At 35.9% G+C, this 24,220-nt stretch overlaps 2 protein-coding genes and 1 long non-coding RNA gene across 3 annotated transcripts; 2 read left to right on the top strand and 1 right to left on the bottom strand.

The window, feature by feature from the left end:
• Nucleotides 1-4,242: 4,242 nt before the first annotated feature.
• LOC125842098 (uncharacterized) lies at nt 4,243-7,149 on the bottom strand. Its single transcript, XR_007443869.1, has 4 exons — nt 7,021-7,149; nt 6,835-6,917; nt 5,023-5,158; nt 4,243-4,434 (listed from the first exon to the last, which is right to left on the bottom strand). It is a non-coding gene; the product is annotated as an uncharacterized LOC125842098 (long non-coding RNA).
• Nucleotides 7,150-8,710: 1,561 nt separating this feature from the next.
• LOC125842610 (pentatricopeptide repeat-containing protein At4g21065) lies at nt 8,711-10,605 on the top strand. The gene has a single exon (XM_049521914.1). It carries the CDS (start codon nt 8,747-8,749, stop codon nt 10,502-10,504), a length of 1,758 nt encoding a protein of 585 aa, XP_049377871.1. The 5' UTR covers nt 8,711-8,746; the 3' UTR covers nt 10,505-10,605.
• An 8,318-nt stretch (nt 10,606-18,923) lies between these two features.
• On the top strand, nt 18,924-21,249 carry LOC125842875 (uncharacterized). Its single transcript, XM_049522160.1, has 5 exons — nt 18,924-19,024; nt 19,104-19,311; nt 19,701-19,955; nt 20,783-21,098; nt 21,203-21,249. Exons 1-5 carry the CDS (start codon nt 18,924-18,926, stop codon nt 21,247-21,249), a joined length of 927 nt encoding a protein of 308 aa, XP_049378117.1.
• Nucleotides 21,250-24,220: the final 2,971 nt, after the last annotated feature.

The raw sequence follows: 24,220 nt of genomic DNA, 5'->3' as shown, positions 1-24,220 counted from the left end.
TTAGGTGGCTCATGAACTATAATTAAAGTTATATGAGTCATGTTTCAATAACACCAAGTTTGCACCATTTGTAGTGTGGGTTAAAAGTCCTGATCATTTTTATTAGAGACTGCCACAACAGAATTTTTAGATTCTGATAACAAAGAACCTCATTTATGGGTTATAGAAGTATGACCCGTACTATGAAATCTTAAAATAAACTTCAGAAATTTAATTTTTTGGTCTGATTCTTATGGACCGAGTTACGGGTTGTAAAATCATCTATGGACTATAATTTGGACTCATACAATGATGTTCTGAAACCTGTTTTCGGGTATGATTTCCATGGATATGATTACGGTTCGTAAACCCAATTACAGGCCGTAATTTTAGCCTACAGAATGAAATTCAGAAACTCAAAATCTTAGTCTGACTTCCATGGATGGGATCTACAACCTGTAGATCAAACCATGGACCATAGATGGCCTCAGGGAAGGTTTTTGACAGCTTTTTAATTGGGGTTTCTTTAAATTTTTTTCCCACTTTTCCTAAGTCTAAGCCACAAAATTACCCATATCCTAAAAGGGGTTTCATGCTCAAGACTCGATTCCTACACTCATAACTCCCTCAAACTCAGAAACTACATAAGCAAGGCATACATTAGGGCTTCAAGTCTTTCAAGCAAGTTCTTCTTTCAAATCTCAAGCATGTAAGGCTTCAATGAGAGAAATCCTTCACTCTCATAACTAAAGTATTTTGATTCTCAAAAAATTCACAGCATTACTAGAAACAAAGCTAGGGTTTCTATGAAATTATGATTTTTCTTCAATAGTTTACGTTTTCATTTTTTCACTTTGGTTTTAAAATATTATTATACTACTTTAGCATGACTTTTATGGTCATTCAAACCTTTGTGACTTTTAAGCTAGAAAACTAGTATGATAAGAATTTCAACCTAAATTTAGGTTATTTTAGGTATGACTTTCGAGCTTAGTCTCACATATAATTCAAATAGATACATGATTTTCATATCTATAAGCATTATATGAATATATGTTATTTTGGGAAGACTATTTAGTAGCGAGAGGACACGTGTTTATGAAACCCAAGTCTCATAACTACGTGTCATCGTAGGTTTATGTTTCACCACTTTGATGATTGACCATAGTCACGCCTTCAGCTACACCCTGGACGTGACCGACACTTGAGAACCATTGCTTGTCTCCAAGAGAACCGTTGGCATGGCTGACTACTTAGCAGAATACTTAATCAAGCAATGATAGGCTCAAAATAGAATTAAATCAATTAAACTCAAATATTGATTTCATAAAGTCTGGAAAATACTCAATAATAATATAGTTTGTTAAAAAAACTTACAAGAAAATAAATGCTAAGAGACACCTCGTACTATTAACGAAGGATGTCGGGACAAGATGCACGACATCTCAAAAACTACTAACTAGAAAGTAAATGTGAAGTCCTCCGGAATGCAGTGAGGCTAACCAAAAGCTAGATGGAGTATAGAGTGATCTTAACGAAGCTTGATAATCCTGAACACCTGTATCTGCATCATAAAATGATGCAGGTCGAATGACATTAGTATTTTGAATGTACGTGTATGTAATATAGCCGAAGCGAAAATAACTGAATGAAGGGACTGCAATAGATAAGATATACTCAAGCTGAATGTAAAGAAACAAAGCAGGTAAACCATTTAAAATTTTACAAAATACTTATTCATCTCTGAACTCAACTTAATATGTGATATATTAAAATATACTTTAAATCTATTGGGAGATTCTGTAACCAACAACCATCACTATGAGCTACGTGATGATACAACGTCTCGCCCACGCTTCCATAACGTTCCTATACCGTGTCGAGGTATAAAACCTCTCAAAAGTGGATCCACTAAGCAATAATTATTCATCTAAAAAGTATGATCTTATACCCATGTTTGCAAGACATTGTTTATGAGGATTTTGAGTTGTCTAAACTCATCCTCATAGCGGTACTCAATACTACTCCCAATAATATATATACTCATGCTCAAATATAAAAAAACATACTCTTTATCTGGTTTGAAATAAATACTTAAACTATCATCTTAACAGAGGTAACTGCTCTAAAATATCTGTGAAGTCATTGCTCATTTAGAAAACAAGGTTTCGCTTTGCTCAATGTAAAAATACTTTCTCTGGGTTGAGATAATTACTCAAAAAGACCTCTTTAAGAGGTAACTGTTATGTACTCAATCTTTTTTTAAACTCTTTTACTTTTCTCAAAAGAGTACTCTCTTTATTCATGTAAAAATGAAACATTTGGGAAATACTTAGTTCCCTTATACTCTTCCTCAAATCTTGGTTAAAACTCTTACTCAAATTCCTCTTTACTTTCTCAAAAATTCAGTTTAAAACAAAAAATGTTTGCTTTATAAGATTCTCAAAATTTATAACTCAAAATAGAGTTCATGCTGAAATATAGGCATGAATAACTCAACTCAAGGATCTCAATAATAATATAGAAAAACTCAATACTCAGACCTTAAGAACTCAGAACTCAACGACTCATCTTAAGAATACTCAATTAATAGGGTTCATGCTAAAATATAGATATGAACCAATCAACTCAAGAATCTCAATGCATAACATAGAGAAATTCAATAATTAGGAACATAATTAAAAAACAATTAGTAACTCAAGAACTTAGAACTCAACATCAACTCATATCAAGAATACTCAAATTTAAGGATAGAATCCTAAATTACTCTTTTACTGATTTGAAAGTAGATGTAGGGAGTGAGGACGAACTAGTCCAATATTATGATAGTATTATGTACCTGAAAGAACAAAGTTCTTGGCAAAATCGATGAAATTCGAAGAACGCTTAAAACCCTAGCTTATTCTCCTCTTAAAACCTTTCTCTAAAGACTTGAAGTGTTAATGAATTTAAAAGAACTGATTAACACCTTCTAAGCCCTTAACTAGGTGTAAAACATCGTGGTTTAGACTTAAAATAGGGATTAAAACGACGTAGCTTAGGTAACAAACACATAGGGGAAAGAACAAAACGACCCTAACTTAAAAACTGATGAAGTGCCCTAAAAGGAAGGATTCACGAATCGTTTTGGGTTCCACGGTCCGTGAAACACTTCACAGGCCGTATAATCATCCATAAAACTTCAACTATCTGACACGGCCATACTAAAACAAGCATAACTTTTTACTCTAAACTTGAACTAGAGCAAACTTGGTGGAGTTGGAAATAGGACTCATAGACCTTTAATTTGATAGGTCATGGGCCACTTAATTCGTTATGTGCCGAGGGATATGATCATTTGAAGTTGACCCAAGTAAAATCTCATATTGAAACTCAATCGGTAAGAAGACTTTCAACTCAACGTTGTGCTAGGGAATTCTAGTGACCTTAATTTATATCCAAAATCATTTCTATACTAAAGAATTAAACTTATACCTAAGAACAATTAAGAATCACTTGGTAAGACCTTATACACAAATGAAGAATGGGTGCATAAGAATAAATGTTGTCAAACCCTAATAAGAATGACACGATTATTTTGAATTGAGGAAGTATTGCATTTGAGGGATAAAAATTGAATAAATATTGGTAAGTGCTATTTAATAGATTGCGCAAATATATTTGGGCATCTACCAATTTAAGAAGCAACAAATGGCGTGAAGATTGATGATAAAGTGGAAGAATTTTAGAGCTTAAGTAAAACTCTCATGACGCAGATCAAATGCTAAATAGATTCTATGAAAGGTGGAACTAATGAAAAAATATTGCTGGTTAGAAAAATAAGATTATACCCGAAGGGATTTAGAAGAGCTTGAGAGGGTAGACGTTTAAACACCCAAGTTTTTTAATTTGGGACACCCAGAGCTTGCGCGAGCTTGAAATAATTATGCTCTAGAGTCATTAAAGTGTGTTAAGCACGGAGAAATTATTATTATATGAAATGAAAAATGTATAAACATGACATAAAACTTTTTAAAGATGCCATAAGTAATCAAATAATAAATAAATAAAGGCAAATAATTATCTCTTCTAAAAACAAAAAATAAATAAAGATGATGTTAGTAATAATCAATTAAAATTATGTTTCATATAAGTCACGTAGCAAGTAAGCTAGCAAATATTTATGAAGCACGTAACACAAGTATATTAAATAATGTGTCCCATATATAGGTGACATCTTTATGCCAGAGGTAGGCCTAACATGTATTTAAAAAATAAATGTTTCAAAATATGTCATGCCATTTCTCTTTAATTAATTAAATGAATCTATTACCCAAATTAAGTACAAAAATAAACTTAAGCTTTATTACATGTAAAATAAAATAAAATAATAAAGTTCTCCATCGCATCTACACATTTTCGTCTCATGACATGCTCGTGGCTCAATCTTCATAGGCCAAAGCTTAAGATCTGTAGCTATATGCATTATAAAAGGGTTAGTAATATCCTCTATCCTAAAGTTTAATTAATTTAGAACAAACGGTCCATATTTTGGCACAACTATTTTCAATAATGCACACATAAATAATAAGAGTCACTCGGGATTGTGAACTCACTTGGACATTTGGATAAAACTGACTAATGAACTTAATATACCAATGATATTAAGTCTCTTAAGTTTACATGATGCATGTACCATAAAAGGTGTTGGTTTAGCTCTATCCTAGATAGAATAAGAGTGGGTGTACTAGACACAAGGTTCCTCAGTGGACAACTCGAGTGAGTAGGCTACACAGTCACACGAAAAAATATTCGTACACCCCTCACATATGTCAACTCTCCTAAAATAATTAAGCTCAAGAATGTTTGAAAACATTCAACTAGCTAAAGAAGGAAACTCAAGTCTTAAACATTAACAATGGAAATGGAAAAGACTCCTCAAAACACTACTGTTTATGAAGCCTCTAATAACTATGTTGTTAGTCGGGATAAGATTCACAACATCCTAACAAAATAAAACTGAAAATCTCAATGTGAAACCCTCCGGAAAGCAAGGAGGCTCACCAAAGCTAGCTGGAATATGACTAGATCAACAGAGTACCGGTTGATGATCTTGAATACTTGTATCTCCATCATGAAACAATGCAGTCCAAATGGCGTCAGATCAATACATTGAATGTATCAGCATGCAAGGAAAACTCTGAAATATAAACATAAACTTGAACTGGAAGAAAGGAAGACATACTCACCTCGTTTCAACTCAACATGAAAGCAATGATAAAAGATGCAATGTATATATCAAACTTTTAAAAAAGTAAGTAATAACTCAGATGTATATAAAAATACAATAATAAACTCTTTACTTTTATTTGAAAGATTCTCTAACCCACAACCATCACTATGAGCTACGTGATGATGCAACGTCTTGCCACGCTGCCAGAACTTTCATATACCTTGTCGGGGTATAGGACATCCTCAACTAAGTGGGTCCACTAAGTTATGCTTAAAATCAATAAAAAATCATCTAAAAAATGACCCTTTAGCCATGTTGACATACATGGTTTATGAGGATTTTAAGTTATCTAATTAAACTCATCCCCATATTGGTGCTCAATACTACTCCCAATAATATATAACTCATTCTCATATGTTTAAAAACATAACTCATCCTCAACTTGAGATTATTACTCAAAAAGGTTCTCCTAAAAAAGATAAAGCGCAAAAACTTCTAATGAACTCATTTAGAAATCAAGATTAGAAGCTCAAAAAATGTAAATTGAAGAAAAGAGGGTCAAAATTGGGTATCAACATCAACAATGTCAGCTAGCAGTTAATCAACGGGATAAAGGTCTGAAAAATATCTCAACTTTGATCGAATTTGCTGTTGCGATACTAAACTTTCATGAGGACCTACTACCTCCCTAGACTATTTAATACCATATTTTAAACATATATATTTGCCCACGTGGACATAAAAAATAATGCAAAATTATAAATAGTAATGTGTGCACGTGGGCGCATATATACCTTTAAAATGCACTATTAAATAATTCAGGGGATAAAAAATACGGTATTAAATAATCTAGGGAGGTAATAGGTCCTTATGAAAGTTTAGTATCGCAACATTAAATCCGACCAAAATTGGATATTTTTCAGACTTTTATCCCTTAATCAACTCATCATGGTAAAGTACCCTTCGATGAGGAGGATTCCAAACCACTTGTAAGGGATGGTTGATATGCTACAACATTATAGACCGTCACTTCATTAGTATCATATTGTGAAGTGAAACCTATCAAAGATTAGTTGGGTGAAGTGCAATATATATATATGGGGCTAGCAAAGGCAATCCAGGGAACAACTCTTTTACGCAAAGCAAATTAAGGACATTTAAATTGCAACTATCTTGGAAGCTTAGTCGATGGCCATTTGGAATGCCATCCAGTTTTGCACTCTCCATAACTTCAACAACATCATTCTGGAGACTGTTTCGCTAGCTCTCAAAAAGATGATTGTTGGAGAATGCAAAATACCCTGGGAGCTAATAGAGAGGATGGAGGAAATCAAAGATTTAATGAGCAGATCAACATTCAAGTCAAACATATTTTCAGGGAAGTTAATCAACTAGCCGATTACTTCACTAACATAACCATCAATCAAGCAGAGAAAAAAATTCCAAACTAAAAGGATCACCATTAAAAAAAAAAGGGGTTTTGAAACTGAATTGGCAAGACTCAACTCGTACACAACTGAGTGCTCAAACGGAGGAACCTGGGAGCAAGTTAGTTTTCTCATCCACTACATCAAGTAGATTCAACAAAAAAGTTATCACACTCTAGATAATGAAAGAAAAATGGGAGAACTGGATTAACTTACTGTGAGCTACAAAACTTAAATACCCAGTTCTAACCCCTTTTCGAGTTTATCCCAAACTCTTAAACCTCCACTGAAATACACACCTGAAAATTTGGGATGCCCATAACCCGGGATTTTTGAACAAATATCAGGAATGAAAAATGAAATAGCTACTTCTACAAGTTGAGGATGAAGATCGAGAATCACCGGTGAAGAATATTGATCACCCAGAGGACGAGCTGGTGACGGTCTTTGTTATGAAGGGTGCGAAGCGACATTTTGGTGGTGGCAGCGGAGGAGACAAAGCTGAAGTTGCTTTCATTAGGAAATCCTATTTTTAGGTGTGCAGTCTATCTGAACTTGGTCACTTTTGGACCGAGTTCATGTGTAAATATTTTTTGCTTCCTTTTTCCTTTCCAGTTTATTTTTTGGGAAAATTATGTGGTTAAATAAACTTATACTACTTAATCACTCATCATAGTTATAGTTTGCTATAATTATTACTCACGACTAACATTAACCCTTAATTACGTGGGCTGCCTTTGAGTTTGTAAAATTAGCCACGTTTGTATATGTATAATTCGCCACATTTATATAATTCACAACTAACAATTCTTTGTTTGATTTGTATTTGTATATGATTGTTTGTATTTGTATATGACGATTATTTCCTTTGGTTTTTCAGTTTTGTCATCATATACATTCAATTTTTTTGTGTATAACTTTTTAAAGTTTGTATAAACGTGTAGTTTTCGGATTTTGTATAATATAATTTGTATAATTATTTAAAGTTCATATGTTTATATTTGTATCAATTCGTTATTTTAAGTTTTATTATATTTGTATAATTTCAGACTTTATATTACTCAATTATACAAAAACATGCGAATTATACAAATGTACCTGTGAATTATACAAACGAGATGCGAATTATACAAATTATTGTCCTCTCTCGCTCGCCTCTCTCCTCCCTCTCCCAATCTCGCTCGCCTCTTTCCTCTTTCTCCCAGTCTCGCTCGCCTCTCTCCTCCCTCTCCGAATCTCTCTCGCCAGAATATACAAATACATATGTATAATATATAATTATCTAACCGATATACATATACAATTCACCTTTCTCCCACTCTCAGCCCTCTCTCGCTTGCCTCTCTCCTCCCTCTCCCAGTCTCACTCGCCTCTCTCCTCCCTATAACATGTAGCTACGAATTATAATTAGCAAGCTATAATTATGGAGCGTAATTAGGTTATTTTTGAATGGCTATATGCGAAAATTCCTCTTATTTTTTGGGCTCTTTTAGAGCCTTTTGGACTGATATTGAATAAACGGACCTTAGTTCATAATTTGCACAAAAAAGTGTTTCGAGCAGAAATTCGTATTGATAACGTGTTATAAATAATAAAGCAAGAAGAAGAATATTGTAAAGAAAGGTAGGCATAAGGGATGACAAATCTATTAATGAGAACACATGTATTAATAAGAAAAAAATTAACCTGGTGCCAAAGTGACTACCATAACTTTTTTGAAAAAATAAAATAAATTAGAGATTCAAAATATTATATAAAATATATTTATAAGAAATTCTCCCTTCATCTTCAGATTTCGAGATTTGAATAAGTTTTTCTTTGATCGTATATTTTTTTATAGTATATTTAAAAAAAATTGATTATTTATATGACTTGTACTTTTTATTTAGTATTGTCAAAAATTAATGGTTTGACTCTCAAAATTTAAACGTGGCAAGTAGAAACATAGGCTAACTAACATTTTCACTTACACAACTAGGATATGGAACTTGGGCTAACACAGTAAGTAAAGGCTCGACACATAATGTGCAAGTTTTGACAGAGTAGAAGGTTAATTAGAAGTGTTAGTATCATTAGTTGTGGACAAATAATTTGGCAACTACCATAGTGTGACAATAACAATAATAACATGAGTGGAGAGAGCACAAAACCGTACATAGTGAAGAAATGCATTGCCCTTTTGCTTTCATGTGCTTCCTCAACTTACAAATTCAAGCAAGTTCATGCATTTTCCATCAGGCGCCGCATCCCTTTATCAAGCCCAGAAATGGGCAAATACTTGATTTTCACTCTAGTTTCTCTTTCGGGTCCAATGTGTTATGCTCAAAAAATCTTTAATCAAATTCAATTTCCCAATATATTCACTTGGAATACAATGATTAGAGGTTATGCTGAGAGTGAAAATCCATATCCAGCAATTGAAATACATAACCAAATGTGTGTTAATTCTGTTGCCCCTGACACACATACATACCCTTTTCTTCTAAAAGCTATTGCCAAGGTGATTGGTGTTAGGGAAGGAGAAAAGGTGCATTGCATTGCAATTAGAAATGGGTTTGAATCGTTGGTGTTTGTTCAGAATTCTTTGGTTCATTTTTATGGAGCAATTAGTCAAGCTGAAAAAGCACACAAGGTGTTTGAGGAAATGTCTGATAAGAATCTTGTGGCATGGAATTCAGTGATTAATGGGTATGCTTTGAATAGTCGACCTAATGAGACGTTGACCCTTTTTAGGAAAATGGTTTTGGAAGGTGCTAGGCCTGATGGGTTTACTTTGGTCAGTTTGTTGACTGCTTCAGCTGAGCTTGGTGCGTTAGCATTGGGTAGAAGGGCGCATGTGTATATGTTGAAGGTGGGATTGGATAAGAATTTACATGCTGCAAATGCACTTTTGGATCTTTATGCTAAATGTGGGAATGTGAAAGAGGCAGAGCAAGTTTTTCATGAGTTGGAGGAGGATAGTGTAGTGTCTTGGACATCTTTAATTGTAGGTTTGGCTGTCAATGGTTTTGGTGAGAAAGCAATTGAGCTTTTCGAGGAAATGGAAAGAAAAGGATTTGTGCCTACTGAGATCACATTCGTCGGGGTCTTGTATGCCTGTAGCCATTGTGGTTTGGTGGACAAAGGGTTTGCTTACTTCGAAAGGATGCAAAAAATGTTTGGAATTAAGCCGAAAATTGAGCATTATGGCTGCATGGTTGATTTGTTAGGAAGGGCTGGTTTAGTCAAAAAGGCATACAAGTATATTAAAGACATGCCATTGCAACCCAATGCTGTGATTTGGCGAACATTACTTGGTGCCTGCTCAATACATGGTCATTTAGCTCTGGCAGAGATGACTAGAAATCACCTTAAGCTGTTAGAACCTAATCATTCTGGGGATTATGTGCTCCTTTCAAACCTTTATGCAGCCGAGAGGCGTTGGTCAGATGTGCATCAACTAAGGACCACTATGCTTAAAGAAGGGGTGAAAAAAGTCCCAGGGCATAGCCTTGTTGAGTTAGGAAATCGGGTGCATGAATTTGTTATGGGAGATAGGACCCATCCTAAAAATGAGGCTATATATGCTATGCTTGGAGAAATGACTAGATTGCTGAGATTGGAAGGTTATGTCCCTCATACATCAAATGTGCTTGCTGATATAGAGGAAGAGGAGAAGGAGACTGCTTTGGCTTACCATAGTGAAAAAATTGCAATTGCATTCATGTTGATTAGTACACCGCCTGGGACCCCTATTAGAATTGTGAAGAACTTGAGGGTCTGTGCTGATTGCCACCTTGCCATTAAACTAATATCTAAGGTTTTTGATCGCGAGATAGTGGTTAGAGATCGTAGCCGGTTTCATCATTTTACCAATGGATCTTGCTCTTGTAAAGATTATTGGTAGGACATAATTGTGGAATTCGAACTAGACTTTGCATAAGTTGCTTAAATTAAAGCATAGCCTTCTGAAAAAACAAGATGGTGGAGAACAAGATCTGACAACATCTACGTAGGTTACGGAGAGCAAGATATGAATTTCTAGGTCATTGCTTGGTGGACAGATATGTAAACTCTATACGTTCTGAAGAAAAATTCCTCAACTCCCTTCTACAGTGTTTTGGGTATCATATCAAGAGATCGTCCTGGGCTCTATATAAGTCACAAAAAAGGGAAGGTGTTTTCTGATCCTAAGCAAATGGGATTCATTCACTTTTCACTAAGCCTTTAATAACATCAGGTGATTGCGCATTCTTTTCAGCTAGTATGGATATATACTCAGTATTCTTGCATAATCTGCTAGATTTTAGATGTTAATACCCAATTGACAGCTATGTTCCATGTTTCAGCAGGTATAAATCAAGTATCTAAGAGTTCTTCCGAATTCCTTTCATAACCTGGTGATACACATTCCATTTCAAGTTGACAATGACCTACATGAGTTCTCAAACTTTTATGCTCAAAATAAATAAATATCTTTTTAGGTGTCTTCTAGGCCCAACATGCTCCCACAACAACAAGATGCATGGTCAGGACACACACCCCTGGAGCTGAAGTATCCAGATCTTTTAGGTTAGTGGAAGCAGTTGAAGCAACTGTTGCCCAGTGTAGATCAGGAAGTGAGTGGATTGGGAATTTTAGAATAAACTGCTTTGATTGGGAAGTAACAAGCATGTCCATGGAATATGATCTGGAATGGGTTGCTTCAGTTGGTTGTTGAAGCATGATGCATGTTTGACTAGTGGTGGCATAGTTCCAGAAACCAGACAAAGATCAATCATGGGGTGGACTAAATTGCCTGGAGGACTTCTGTATTGCATAGAGAATCACTTACACTGTTCACCAGGAGAAGTCCTCCATGCCTGAAGTCTTTGTTAGCCATCAGCAATGATTCGATCAAAATTGCCAATCCTGGCCAACCTTCTGTTCTGCTACAAAGTTTCTTCATTCCTATGATAATGAATTTCATGGCTTCAGTGCGGTTTTGTCCAAAGATAAAATAGAAACTTTGAAGAAGTCTCGGATCTCCAGCCTTCATTTCAGCTCATAATTAATGACAGGTCTATTGAACTACAAAACTACCCAAACTTCTGAGGTCTTTGACCCAGGTATGATCAATGGTAAAGTTGATTCAGGCTTCTGGCCAGATATGCTATTTAGCTATAAGGATGATGGTATGCCTGAAATCCCAAAAAAGATGGAAGGGAATTGAAGTTTAGCCAAAAAATCATTTTTTTTTATCCATTGTTTGCCTCACCTTTAGTATTTTTAATCGTTTTTTAGTACAAATTATAGGGTATTGTTGTACTTAATATTGTGTGTTTAGGGCCGTTTCGTAGAGTGCATAAGAATAATACTTAATAAGGTGTATTAGTATTTAGTAATGCCGAAATTAGTAGTGCTGGGCTTGTTTCTTATACAATATTTGGTTTGATATGTTAAAAATAATATGTATTCCTATATTTAGTTAAAAATATTGTTTGTTTACAAAAATACCCTCCACTTTCTATGACTCTGTGTATTTTCTTTGCAACTTTTTTTTCTTTATTCATTTTGATATATCACTTGAATTATTTGAGGGTAAATAATTGTCATCTTAAACAGTAGTAAAATCGAATAAACCATCTATGTTTACTCATAAAAATTGCAAGTTGTAGTTTTACTCTGTATACAATTTTATAAATTGTTCAAAATACAAATAATTAGAAAATCATATATATATATATATATATATGACCAAACAATACATTCAATTAAGATCACAAACGTCATGTGGTCATATATTGTACTGATTTGTATTAGATTTATTTAGCAACAAACAACTCTCTCTAAATAATAAAATTTGTAAACTAATTTATTTAAATAAATTTACTAGTACAAATATAAAACATAAAACTAAGAAAATAAACAAAATGATAAGAAGGATTTGAAAGGTATTTTTATCTTTACATATATTAATCTCATGATATTAAATTCTATGTATTACTAATACCACCAAATGAAAGGTATTAGTTATACACCCTATAATACCAAATAGAGTATATAACTAATACAGTATAACTAATACAAGTATTAGTTATGCATAAGCCTAAAAATTGCACCTAACATAATACTAAATAATACAACATATAATACATGAACTATTTCTCCTAATACACTTTACCAAACGACCTTAATATATACGATTAGAACACTGGAAAGATAAATTCAGAGCAAAAATTTATTGAAGCTCACATTAAATTTTAATTCAACAAGGAATAAAAGTAAGGAGTAAAAACTAATGATCGAAGGGAGACACCTGGCCTAAGTTCTTGCTTAGATAGGAGACACATGACATAAGTTAGGAGTAATTACTAACTCAGACCATCTCCAATCCACCTCTATTTTACTCTCCATTCTCTATATTTGGAGAGTAAAATAGAGAACAAGCACTCCAAACCCTACAACACTAGTTCTCCAAATTTGAAGAACTACTATTCACACTCTCTATTTCACTTTTTGGATATTTTATTATTATATCTATTACTTTCTAATTAACATATTATTTTGCATATTGTCATTAATTAAATATCTAATATTCATAATTCTTTTTAAATATAATATAATATTTTAAAAAATACATTATTTAATATATACTACTTTCATCCCGAATTAATAGTTTTTTAATTTTTCCTAATTTTCGTCAATAATATAGTTTGATTTTATTATTAATTTTCACTATCAAGAATACACAAAATTAAAATGATAAGATGAAAATTTTAATTTAAAAATGCAATACTTAGTATGACAATTTAAATACAAGATAACAATACAATACATAACATAATAATTTAGATACAAGATAAACTACAATACATAACATAATAATTAATTTATCACAACAATATTTAGTAATCCGGTAGGCCGTTTTCAGATTTATCACAACAATAATTTAGTAATCCGGTATGTTTATGTAATTGTATTTCACTCTTATATATATATATATATATATATATATATATATATATATTCAGAAATAAAATATAATTTTAAATTAAATAAAATTTTATATCACATGACAATTATATAAAGTAATTATTGGGAAAAAGAAATAAAAGACTTATATTATGAAATAAGAATGAAATAGAAATAATAATAATGTAACATTGAGGAGAGAGAAAAAAATTCTTTTTAGAGAAAAAATAGAGAATTGAGTTAGTTGTCTGAAAAAATAGAAAACTTTATATTTGGAGTGTAAAATAGAGTGTAGGGTTGGAGATGCCCTACTACTAAAATATGACCCTAACATGATTTAGATATGAACATTTTATATATTTTCTCTTATAAATTTAAGTAATTCCACAATCATAGCATATAAGTCGTGTCGTATTCATATACATTAAGAAACCCGCCCCCCCCCCCGCCCCCCCGGCATATTGTGCTGATTTTTTATTTAACAATTTTCTTGAGGAAATTGAATTATGTGGTAAAAATCTCAAAGAATTTCTTTGTGATCATTATTTTTGGTGTTGCCAAATTATTTTACAGCAGAAATATGTTTTGGCACGAAAAAGAAGTAAAGAGATTAAATATATCGGAGATATAATTGAGACTCTTCATAAATTGATAAGAACATATTTAGTATCTAAATCATAGTTAGGATCTTGCTTTAGTATATTAAATCTCAGCCATTAATCTAGTTGGGCACGAAAAAGAAGTAAAGAGATTAAATAAATCGGAGATATAATTGAGAATATTCATTAATTGATAAGAACATATTTAGTATCTAAATGTAGTTAGGATCTTGCTTTAGTATATAAAATCTTAGCCATTAATCTAACTTATGTCATGTGTTTCCGATCTGATTAGGAACTTGCGAAAAAATTGAGAGGATCACTATTTGAGATTTTACACAATTTAAGACTTGTCTGATTTAATTTTGAACTGAACTAAGATGCAGTGGCGGAGCCAAACATTTTAGGAAGGGTGTGCAAAATTTTAAAAAGTAACTATCAATTTTTTGTTTGAGTGGATTCACAGTCGCCATGCTCAACCTAAACCTAATGATTTTATTATAAACATTATAAATAATTTGTTTTCCACCAATACAATTTGTCTAATTTTTTATCTTCAATTTGAGAACTCAATTAATAAAAAAAAATCTTCTATTTGAGTTGCGTTTCGTTATAAAAATGCATGGTATATTTTATGGAAAACTAGGCAAATACCCCATAAAAATAAAATAATTACAAACATATACCCTTTTACTTTATTACCACACTAAATAATTACGCTATATACCCCATTTTTTATCTTCAATTTGAGAACTCAATTAATAAAAAAAATCTTCTATTTGAGTTGCGTTTCGTTATAAAAATGCATGGTATATTTTATGGGAAACTAAGCAAATACCCCATAAAAATAAAATAATTACAAACATATACCCTTTTACATTTATTACTACACTAAATAATTACGCTATATACCCCCCCNCCCCCCCCCCCCCCCAAATTAATTTCACTTAACTGATACTAAATCAATAATATATCATATTTGGATAGAAAGAAATCAGAGAAATTTTCAAGCCAAGAGCAGTACATCCTTGTCAATCACAAGGAGAATCATACAAGAGGTGTTTGTCAGAGGACTCCGTTATCCAAAAATTGCAAAAAGACTGGAAGGGCTGAACTTTTATCCTTCGTTTCCTAGGCTTGGTGATTGACTATGGTGTTAGATGTAGTAGGAGAAAGTATTTTGATTACTCCTTGGCTGTCATGCCAGAGTAGTTTTTGATATTGTACAAGAACAACAATTTGGTAATGAAAATTCCTTTTAATTGCCAAAAAAATAATAATTATATATTGTATTGGTATTATTAAGACTGATAATTTCACTTAATTAATACTAAATCAGTATATATATATATATATATATTCTGTATTGGTATCATTAAGATTTCTTATTCAGAAATTACTCATTAGTCAATGATATTATACGAGTATATTGATTGATACTTGATGTAATTATCACTACGAATTACGAATGAAAGTGTGGAAATCAAAGACAAGAAATAAAGATAGATAGATAGACACAAAAAGAGGAAATAGAAAACAACCAAAAGGTATATTAAACCTTAAGACTTCAATCTGTTAATCCTACAAGAAGCACCTAACTCTTACGAAGACTTGAGGAAAATAAATTCACCTTGAAACCAACGTTTCTAAACAAAAGTCCACCAAAGCCTGTACCAAGCTCTCAATACTCATTCATGAGTTTCACAATATCAATATTCAAAATAGCCTACCTAAAATGAGAACCCAAATTAGCTATTTATTGTTTTAGGTAATTATTACAAAAAAGTCCCAAAAGTGGCCCAAAATAGGAAATGGGCGAGCTGGGTCGACCTCGCCTAAGGGACTCGGCGAGTTGCCGACTGGATTGGCGAGATGACCCATTCTCTTGGGACTTCTGGAACTTTAGGCGAGCTGGTCCTTGCCTAAGCAATTGGGCGAGTCGCCGAATGGATCCTGCTCGCCTAAAGTAGCAGTTTCTTCAACTGTTTTCCCTTCACTTCCCCAAGCGATCTTCAAGGCATGGAACCCTTTCTTTGCCATCAACACAAACTCAAAAACGTCTAACTTCATGAGCAAACCTTGCATTCTTTGAAGGTCCCGGGATTGACTTCGAGTGAACGGCCTTGGTGTAATCCGAATTGCATTATTCTCTCCTTCTTGAAAAGAGACTCGTCCTCGAATCCAAATCTTGCAAAACCATGTAAAGTACAAACAACAAACATATCCTCATAGCATGAAGGTTAGTACAATGGTTAGCATAAAAAACATTACACGAAAGAGACTCAAACTCAAGGAACAACCAAGTATCCTCTATTATCATGATTATTAAGCCCACAGATAGAGAACAAGGAAATTGGCTATTCTTCACATCAAAGGATAATACCACCCAAAATATGACACTTCTACAAGCTCAAATACTCCCAAACATTCACCGGGGTCAAGATAATAATAGGTCCACATAATCGAGTCATACAAACAAGTATAGACCTCAATGATACCCCGACCCAAATGCAATGCACCTTTAAGACAAATAAGAGACTCATCATATGCAAAGAGATAGTAGAGAAAAGTGTCATGCACACTGGGATCATCTAAGGTGTACCTATATGCAAGATCACAACCAGGTTCAAGGATCCTAGCACTCATTACATCACAAGATGGAGCACACAAAGACATCATGACGAATTTAAGATAAACTTCACCTTCTTTTGACAAATAGCTCCTATCCCCATAAGATGCACAATCAACATGATCATACATAAAGATATAATCAAGAAAGGGGTTTAGAAAACTACCCTTCTCCACAACGTAGGCCCCTAAAGTGGATTGTAAACCCTCAAGAAGGACTTTCAATCATAGGGAAAGGTGCCAATAAATTAATCCAAATTATGCTTGTCATCTCGACCAAGAATCACTACATAAATGTAACAATTTAACTCATTACTAGGGTCAAATGAAAAGGAATTTCATGAACATGGATCAAGTACACCCTTTTTTGCCTGATTGACACTCTTATCTTCTAAAAACATACTCTACTCAAAAGCGTGAGCATCATCATAATCCTGCAAAAGAAGGGAAATACAACGAGGGAGAGAATGTAATGACCATCCTGGTCATTTCTGTGGTTTGCCCTCTGTGTGTCATTTAGAGCATTTGTGTAGCGACCCCAATTCATTTATGACTTGCTGGGACTTACAGTTCGGTCACCTTGTCGTTCGTTTGGTTATTGTGCGAGTTTTAGTATTTTTACAGCTTATGAACCTTGAACGATCATTTTCGATTAAAAGTTCAAGAAGATGACATTTGAATCTAATTCTGACGATTCCATCAACTCCGAAATGGTCATTATAGGCTAGTAGCATTGTCGACATGACTCCCGAGGTTTTCAGTATGAGTCAGTGCGATTAGGCGTTTTAACTTTAAAGTTTAAGCCTAAGTTTGACTTTAGTCAACAGTCTGAGAAAACGGGCTCGGATGAGAATTTCGTCAGTGTGGTTAGGTCCGGAATGTCGAGTTTGGTCTAGATTGACCCTTCTTTTGTGTCCCGAGGATTTCGAGATTTTTCCGAACCCTTTTGTAGTTTTTGACTTAAAATGACGGTTGGGTGTGGGACCCACTTTTTGTCAAGATGTCTTATTATGGAAAATTTGACTACGCCATTAAGTCTAGAATATCGAATTTAGTATGTTTGCATATCTCGTTTATGTGCACAGGGTTCCGAACGAGTTCGGACTACCCGTCGGAGTTTTTAAGTTTCCAAAAAATGCTGAAAATATGGTGTATTAATGCAGAAAAATCAGCTCAATTTCTAAAACTTTAAAAGCTTATATCTCCCTCAATTCTCAGCCAAATAATGCGATTCGAAGTGCGGGAGCTTCATCTTTGTGGTGGATTCACTGTAGAGTGTTCGGAAGTTGTCAGGTACACATCGCTCGAGGTAAAAATAGCGATAAACCAGAAAGCTGTAGCCCTTTTTTGAGTTCTTATGTTTGGCTTTCTTGAATTGGTGATATATTGCTCATTTTAGCTCAGTTTTGGGTGATTCGAAGTCCCACGTGTCGAGAAGTTTCCTACCAACTTACCTAGCTACCCCTAGAGCGTGATGTTGATTTTTCGATTGAGCTTGAGCCGAGTACTCAACCTATTTCTTTTCTGCCATATCGAATGGCTCCTGGAGAGCTCAAGGAGTTTAGTGTTCAGCTTCAAGATCTCTTGGGTAAGGGATTCATCAAGCCTAGTGTATCACCTTGGGGTGCTCCCGTTCTTTTTGTAAAGAATAAAGACAGTACGATGCACATGTGCATTGATTATAGGCAGCTGAATAAGGTGACGGTGAAGAATCAGTATCCTCTGTCTAGGATTGATGACCTATTTGACCAACTACAGGGAGCCTCAGTGCTCTCTAAGATTTATTGAGGTCTGGTTACCATCAGTTGAGGATTAGGGTAGTGGACATCCTTAAGACTGCATTTTGGAACTGTTATGGCCATTATGAGTTCCTAGTGACGTCCTTTGGGTTGACTAATGCCCTAACTTTCTTTATGGACTTGATGAATGATGACGCGGGTGTTCAGGCCTTATCTTGATTCATTCTTTATAGTCTTCATTGATGACATTTTGATATACTCACGGAGCAGGGGTGATCATGAGCAACATTTGAGAGTTGTGCTCCAGACTTTGAGAGATCAGCGAATTTATGCTAAGTCTTGAAAGTGCCAGTTTTGGTTAGACTCTGTAGCGTTCTTGAGGCACGTTGTGTCCAAGAAGGGCATTATGGTAGATCCGGTGAAGATTGAGTCTATTTGTGATTGGGCTAGGCCCACTTCAGTTATTGAGATTCGGAGCTTCATCGGACTAGCAGGCTACTACAAAAGGTTTGTGCAGGGTTTCTCTACCTTGGCAGAACCTCTGACCTGATTGACTCGTGTTGATGTTCCCTTTGTTTGGTTAGAGGAGTGAGGCGAGCTTTTGGAGGCTCAAAGAGTTATTGACCATCGCTCATATATTGACTCTTCCAGTTGAGGGCGAGGGCTTCATGGTTTATTGTGATGTATCCGACATTGGTTTGGGTTATGTATTGATGCAGCAAGGCCGATTTATTGCTTATGCGTCGATGCAGCTTAAGTTGCACGAGCACAACTACCCCACCCGTGATTTTGGAGTTGGTGGTAGTAGTTTTTGCGCTTAAGATTTGGAGGTACTACCTGTATGGAGTTTGATGTTAGATCTATACCGATCACATGAGTCTTCAATACATCATGAGCCAGAGGACCTTAATTTGAGGCAGCGTTGTTGGATTGAGCTCCTAAAGGACTACGACCTCTCTATTCTCTATCATTTGGGCAAGGCGAATGTGTAGCTGACGCCTTAAGCTGGAAGATGATGAGTATGGGTAGTCTAGCCTTCTTATCCGTTGAGGAGAGACCATTGGCTTTGGACATTTAGTTCTTAGCCAATAGCATGGTTCAGTTGGATATCTCAGATTCTAGACGTGTCTTGGCCTATATGGGAGTTCAGTCTTCTTTGCTTGATAGGATCCGTGGTTTCCAGTTTGAGGATGAGGCCTTGGTGGCCCTTAAAGATCAAGTATTAGCGGGTGATGGTGGTCAGGCTACCTTAGATCCTAATGGAGTGTTGAGATTCGCAGATCGCATTTGTGTTCCAAGAGCTGGGGGTTTTATACGGTTGATACTTTTTGAGGCCCATGAGTCTAGATACTCTATCCATCTGGGCACAGTGAAGATGTATCATGGTTTGAGGAAGCATTATTGGTGGAGTGGCATCAGGAGAGATATTGCTGACTATGTTTCCCGTTGCTTGTGATGCCAGTAGGTAAAGCCCGAGCATTTGTGGCCTAGTGGTGAGTTTTAGAGATTACCCATTTCAAAGTGGAAGTGGGATCGCATTACCATGGATTTTATGGCCGTTATACCACAAACTTCTAGAGGTGTTGCTAGATTTGGGTCATCGTTGATCGACTGACCAAGTCAGCACATTCCTTCCTGTCCAGTCTTTATTTAGCGCCGAGAGGTTGGATCGTATCTACATTCGTGAGGTGGTTTGACTTCATGAGGTACCAATTTCTATTATATCAGGGTTATTAGTTCACATCTAGCTTTTAGAGGACCTTTCAGGATAAGTTGGGCACTCGGGTCGATCTTAGCACAACTTTCCATCCGCAGACTGATGGTCAGTTGGAGCGTACTATCCATGTCCTTGAGGACATGCTTCAGACTTGTGTTTTGGAGTTTGGTGGTCATTGGGATCAATTCTTGCCTTTGGCAGAGTTTGCGTAAAATAACAACTACCATTCTAGTATTCATATGGCCTCGTTCGAGGCGTTGTATGGTAGTCATTGTCGCTCTCCGGTGGGCTAGTTTGAGTCTACAGAGCCTAGGCCACGGGGTATAGATTTGATTTATGAGGCTTTAGACCAGGTGAGAGTGATTCAGGATAGACTTGGGACGGCTTAGAGTAGGCACCAGAGTTATGCGGATCGGAGGTGTCGACCTTTGAGATTCTCTATTAGTGATAGGGTATTCCTCTGTGTGTTGCCCATGAAGGGCGTGATGAGGTTTGGGAGGCAGGACAAGCTTAGCCCCAGGTACATTGGGCCTTTTGTGATACTCTAGACAGTTGGGGAAGTTGCTTATGAGTTGGTTCTACCTCCAGCATTTTCAGCCATCCACCTGGTTTTCCATGTCTCGATGTTGCGTCTATATGTTCCTGATGAGTGTCATGTGCTCCAGTATGATATAGTTGAGTTGGATGACCGTTTGACATTTGTAGAGGAGCCAGTTGCCATTATAGCCAGATATGTGAGAAGATTGCGCTCGAGAGCCATTCCTGCTGTTAAGGTCCATTCGAGGCATCGTCTAGTCGAGAAGGCTACCTGGGAGACCGAACATGAGATGCGAGAGCAGTTTCCTGTCTTGTTTGAGCCTTCAGGTACTTTTTGACCCTTACTTCGCGGACGAAAGTCCTTTTTAGTAGTGGATGTTGTAATGACCCTCTTGTTCATTTCTATGGTTTTCCTTTTGTGTGTTGTTTAGAGCATTCGTGTAGTGACCCCAAGTCATTTATGACCTGCTGGGACTAATTGTTTAGTCACCTGGTTGTTTGTTTGGTTATTGTACGAGTTTTAGTATTTTTGGAGCTTATGAACCTTGAACGATCATTTTCGATCAAAAGTTCAAGAAGATGACATTTGAATTCAATTCTGATGATTCCATCAGCTCTGAAATGGTCATTTTAGGCTAGTAGCATTGTCAACATGACTCCCGAGGTTTTCATTGTGAGTTGGTGCGATTAGGTGGTTTAACTTTAAAGTTTAAGCCTAATTTTGACTTTAGTCAACATTCTGAGCAAAAGGGCTCGGATGAGAATTATGTCCGCGCGGTTAGCTTTGAAATGTTGAATTTGGTCTAGGTTGACCCTTCGTTCGTGTCACGAGGATTTTGAGACTTTTCTGAGCCCTTTTGTGGGTTTTGACTTAAAATGGATGTTGGGTGTGGGACTCACTTTTTATCAAGATGACCTCGTATGGAAATTTTAACTGCGCCATTGAGTCCAAAATATCAAATTTGGTATATCTCATTTGCGTGCACGGGGTTTCCGAACGAGTTCGGACTACCCGTTGGAGTTTTTAAGTTTTCAAAAAATGCTGAAAATCTAGTGTATTAATGTAGAAAAATCAGCTCTATTTCTAAAAACTTTAAAAGCTTATATCTCCCTCATTTTTCAGCCAAATAAGGCGATTCAAAGTGCGAGAGCTTTGTGTTTTTGGTGGCTTCTCTGTAAAGTGTTTGGAAGTTGTCAGGTGCACGCTGTTCGAGGTAAAAATAATGATAAACCAGACTGTTGTAGTCCTTTTTAGAGTTCTTGTTTTTGGCTTTCTTGAATTGGTGATATCTTGCTTATTTTAGCTCAGTTTTGGGTGATTCGAAGTCCCACATGTCAGAAATTATCGAGCCTACATTGTGGAGTGTTCAAGGAGTGGTGGGCACCCTTTGATTTTTGTAAATTTCGAGTTTAGCTTGCTGTATGCTTTCTTTTTAAGTTAGTTAAAGTGTGTTTTTTTGCATGTTGAGTTTTGCTGCATTTTGTGCCCCAAATTGTGCTCCATTTTGGAACACTAGTTGGGGGCACTATTTTGGGTCTTTTGGTGGAGTCAAATCCGGACAGTTCGGTGCGGGTCTCACAATTCCCGTTTCGACTAAAAAATTGACCCATCTCCGTTTGCTGTAATTTTGGTGTCTAAACGACCATACTAACATTGTGATCCTATATTTGATAGCGTGACAATGTTCAAAGGTCGTTCGGGTCTCACAAGCCAACTCATGTGGATCACATCATGACACAGACCAACCAACTGACACACAACATACACCTTCTCACTGTCACCCAGGTACCAACTTTCCAACAATGGAACTAGTGCCCTTACTTCAAACGAAATCCTCTTTTAGCAAAAATTTGATTTCATTCATGGTACAAGGATTTATTCAACACACACGCTCAAAAGTAATTTCAAATACAGTTAGTGCTTACTGCCATAAGCTTGCCCTTATTTTCACTGCTCAGACTCTTCAAACTAGACTCCAGGATCACTATAGGACTTTATTGGCTTGTAACGTAGGCTCAGGGTCAGGTGTGGTACATTTGGGTACTGTTTAGTGACTTTCTGCCCTCCTTGTCATTACACTAGGCTTTTAACCTCTTTTTGCCCTATTTTTGTCATATTATTGCTTTACCGCTTTCCCTTGATTTTCTTCAACCACGGAAGTGACTTTAAACTTTGTAGCTCAATTTCTTTTTATTTTATTGCTCCTTTCTCTTTGAATAATTCACATCATTTCCTTACGTTTCCCCCATTTTTTACTTTTATTTTTATTTTTTATTATTTTTTACTTATTTTTTTTTGTCCCCATTTTTCTTTCAGTTTCCTCTTTCATAGCCACCCTTAACTTATGGATTTTCCGTTAGTTGAGGTGCACAATACCCGATGTCAGGTCAGGGCCAAGATTGAAGTTACTTTTTACATTAGCCACCCTCAACTTAGGCTTTTGGCCTAAGTCAAAGTGCACATGTCCAAGGAGGGACTGGGCCAACATAGTAGATTATGGGAAAGTGAGTTCGGGGTTTTAGAAAGAAACGGCTTATTTTTAGGTTCAAAGTTGGATCAAAGGGAACAGTTATTTCATTTGGTTGAATCCTTCTAGGCAATTTATGGATTTTTCAGAACAACGGCCTATGATCACTTCCTATCCTCTAGATTGAATTGTCTTAGCAGGACTTACCGGGCAAGTTCTAGTTTTGCACAAAACTGTTTGAACAGTCAATGATTCTCACCCACTCTTCGCACAAGTTTCATTATCAGATTATCAAATTACCCAGTTCAAGTTTCAGGTTTAATCATGCAATCAGGTCGATTGTTATTATGTCATACTCAGAGCCAACACAATTAACAACTCGTAGCCTACTTCTAGCATACAACCCAGAATCTGACGGGTATCATTTTTCCTAAGCTATCATGCTTCGTTCTGTATCATGCTTCTACACACACAATCCTAAGACATGCCGGTTCAACAAAAATTAAACAGTCTCTTGGGGTAAAAGAACACAGGCAAGAAAACCCCAAGAGAGGATTCATAAGTTGGGTTACTCAGGCTTCACCCTATCATTCATAATCCATTTACCCCACCCCCAACAAAAATAGATGCAATTGTCCACAATGCATACATAGACAGTAAAAGTGAATGGATTTGAGTGAAGCAAACCTGTGGCGCAAAGCGCTGGCGAATCATCAACAAGCAGGGGGATCCAGTTTCCCGGAGCCCTCTGGAACATCAGTGGGGGCACTATCTGTAGTGCCCACCTCAGCAATCCTAGCACCCTCAGTAGTGCTCTCTATCAAACACTCCGCACCATCAGTGGTGCTCGCAACGCCTCTCAAAATGGGCTGATCCTCTGCAACTGGGGCAGAACTTGATGCCCCTGCAGCTCTCTCACGCACCCTCTGCTGGCGCAACTCTTCGTCTGCGATCGAAGCCCTCCTAGCCTCCTTCTCCTGC

The sequence above is a fragment of the Solanum stenotomum genome, chromosome 10 (assembly GCF_019186545.1).
Source record: "Solanum stenotomum isolate F172 chromosome 10, ASM1918654v1, whole genome shotgun sequence".
Classification (NCBI taxonomy): domain Eukaryota; kingdom Viridiplantae; phylum Streptophyta; class Magnoliopsida; order Solanales; family Solanaceae; genus Solanum; species Solanum stenotomum.
This window is presented reverse-complemented; position numbering and strand designations above follow the sequence as displayed.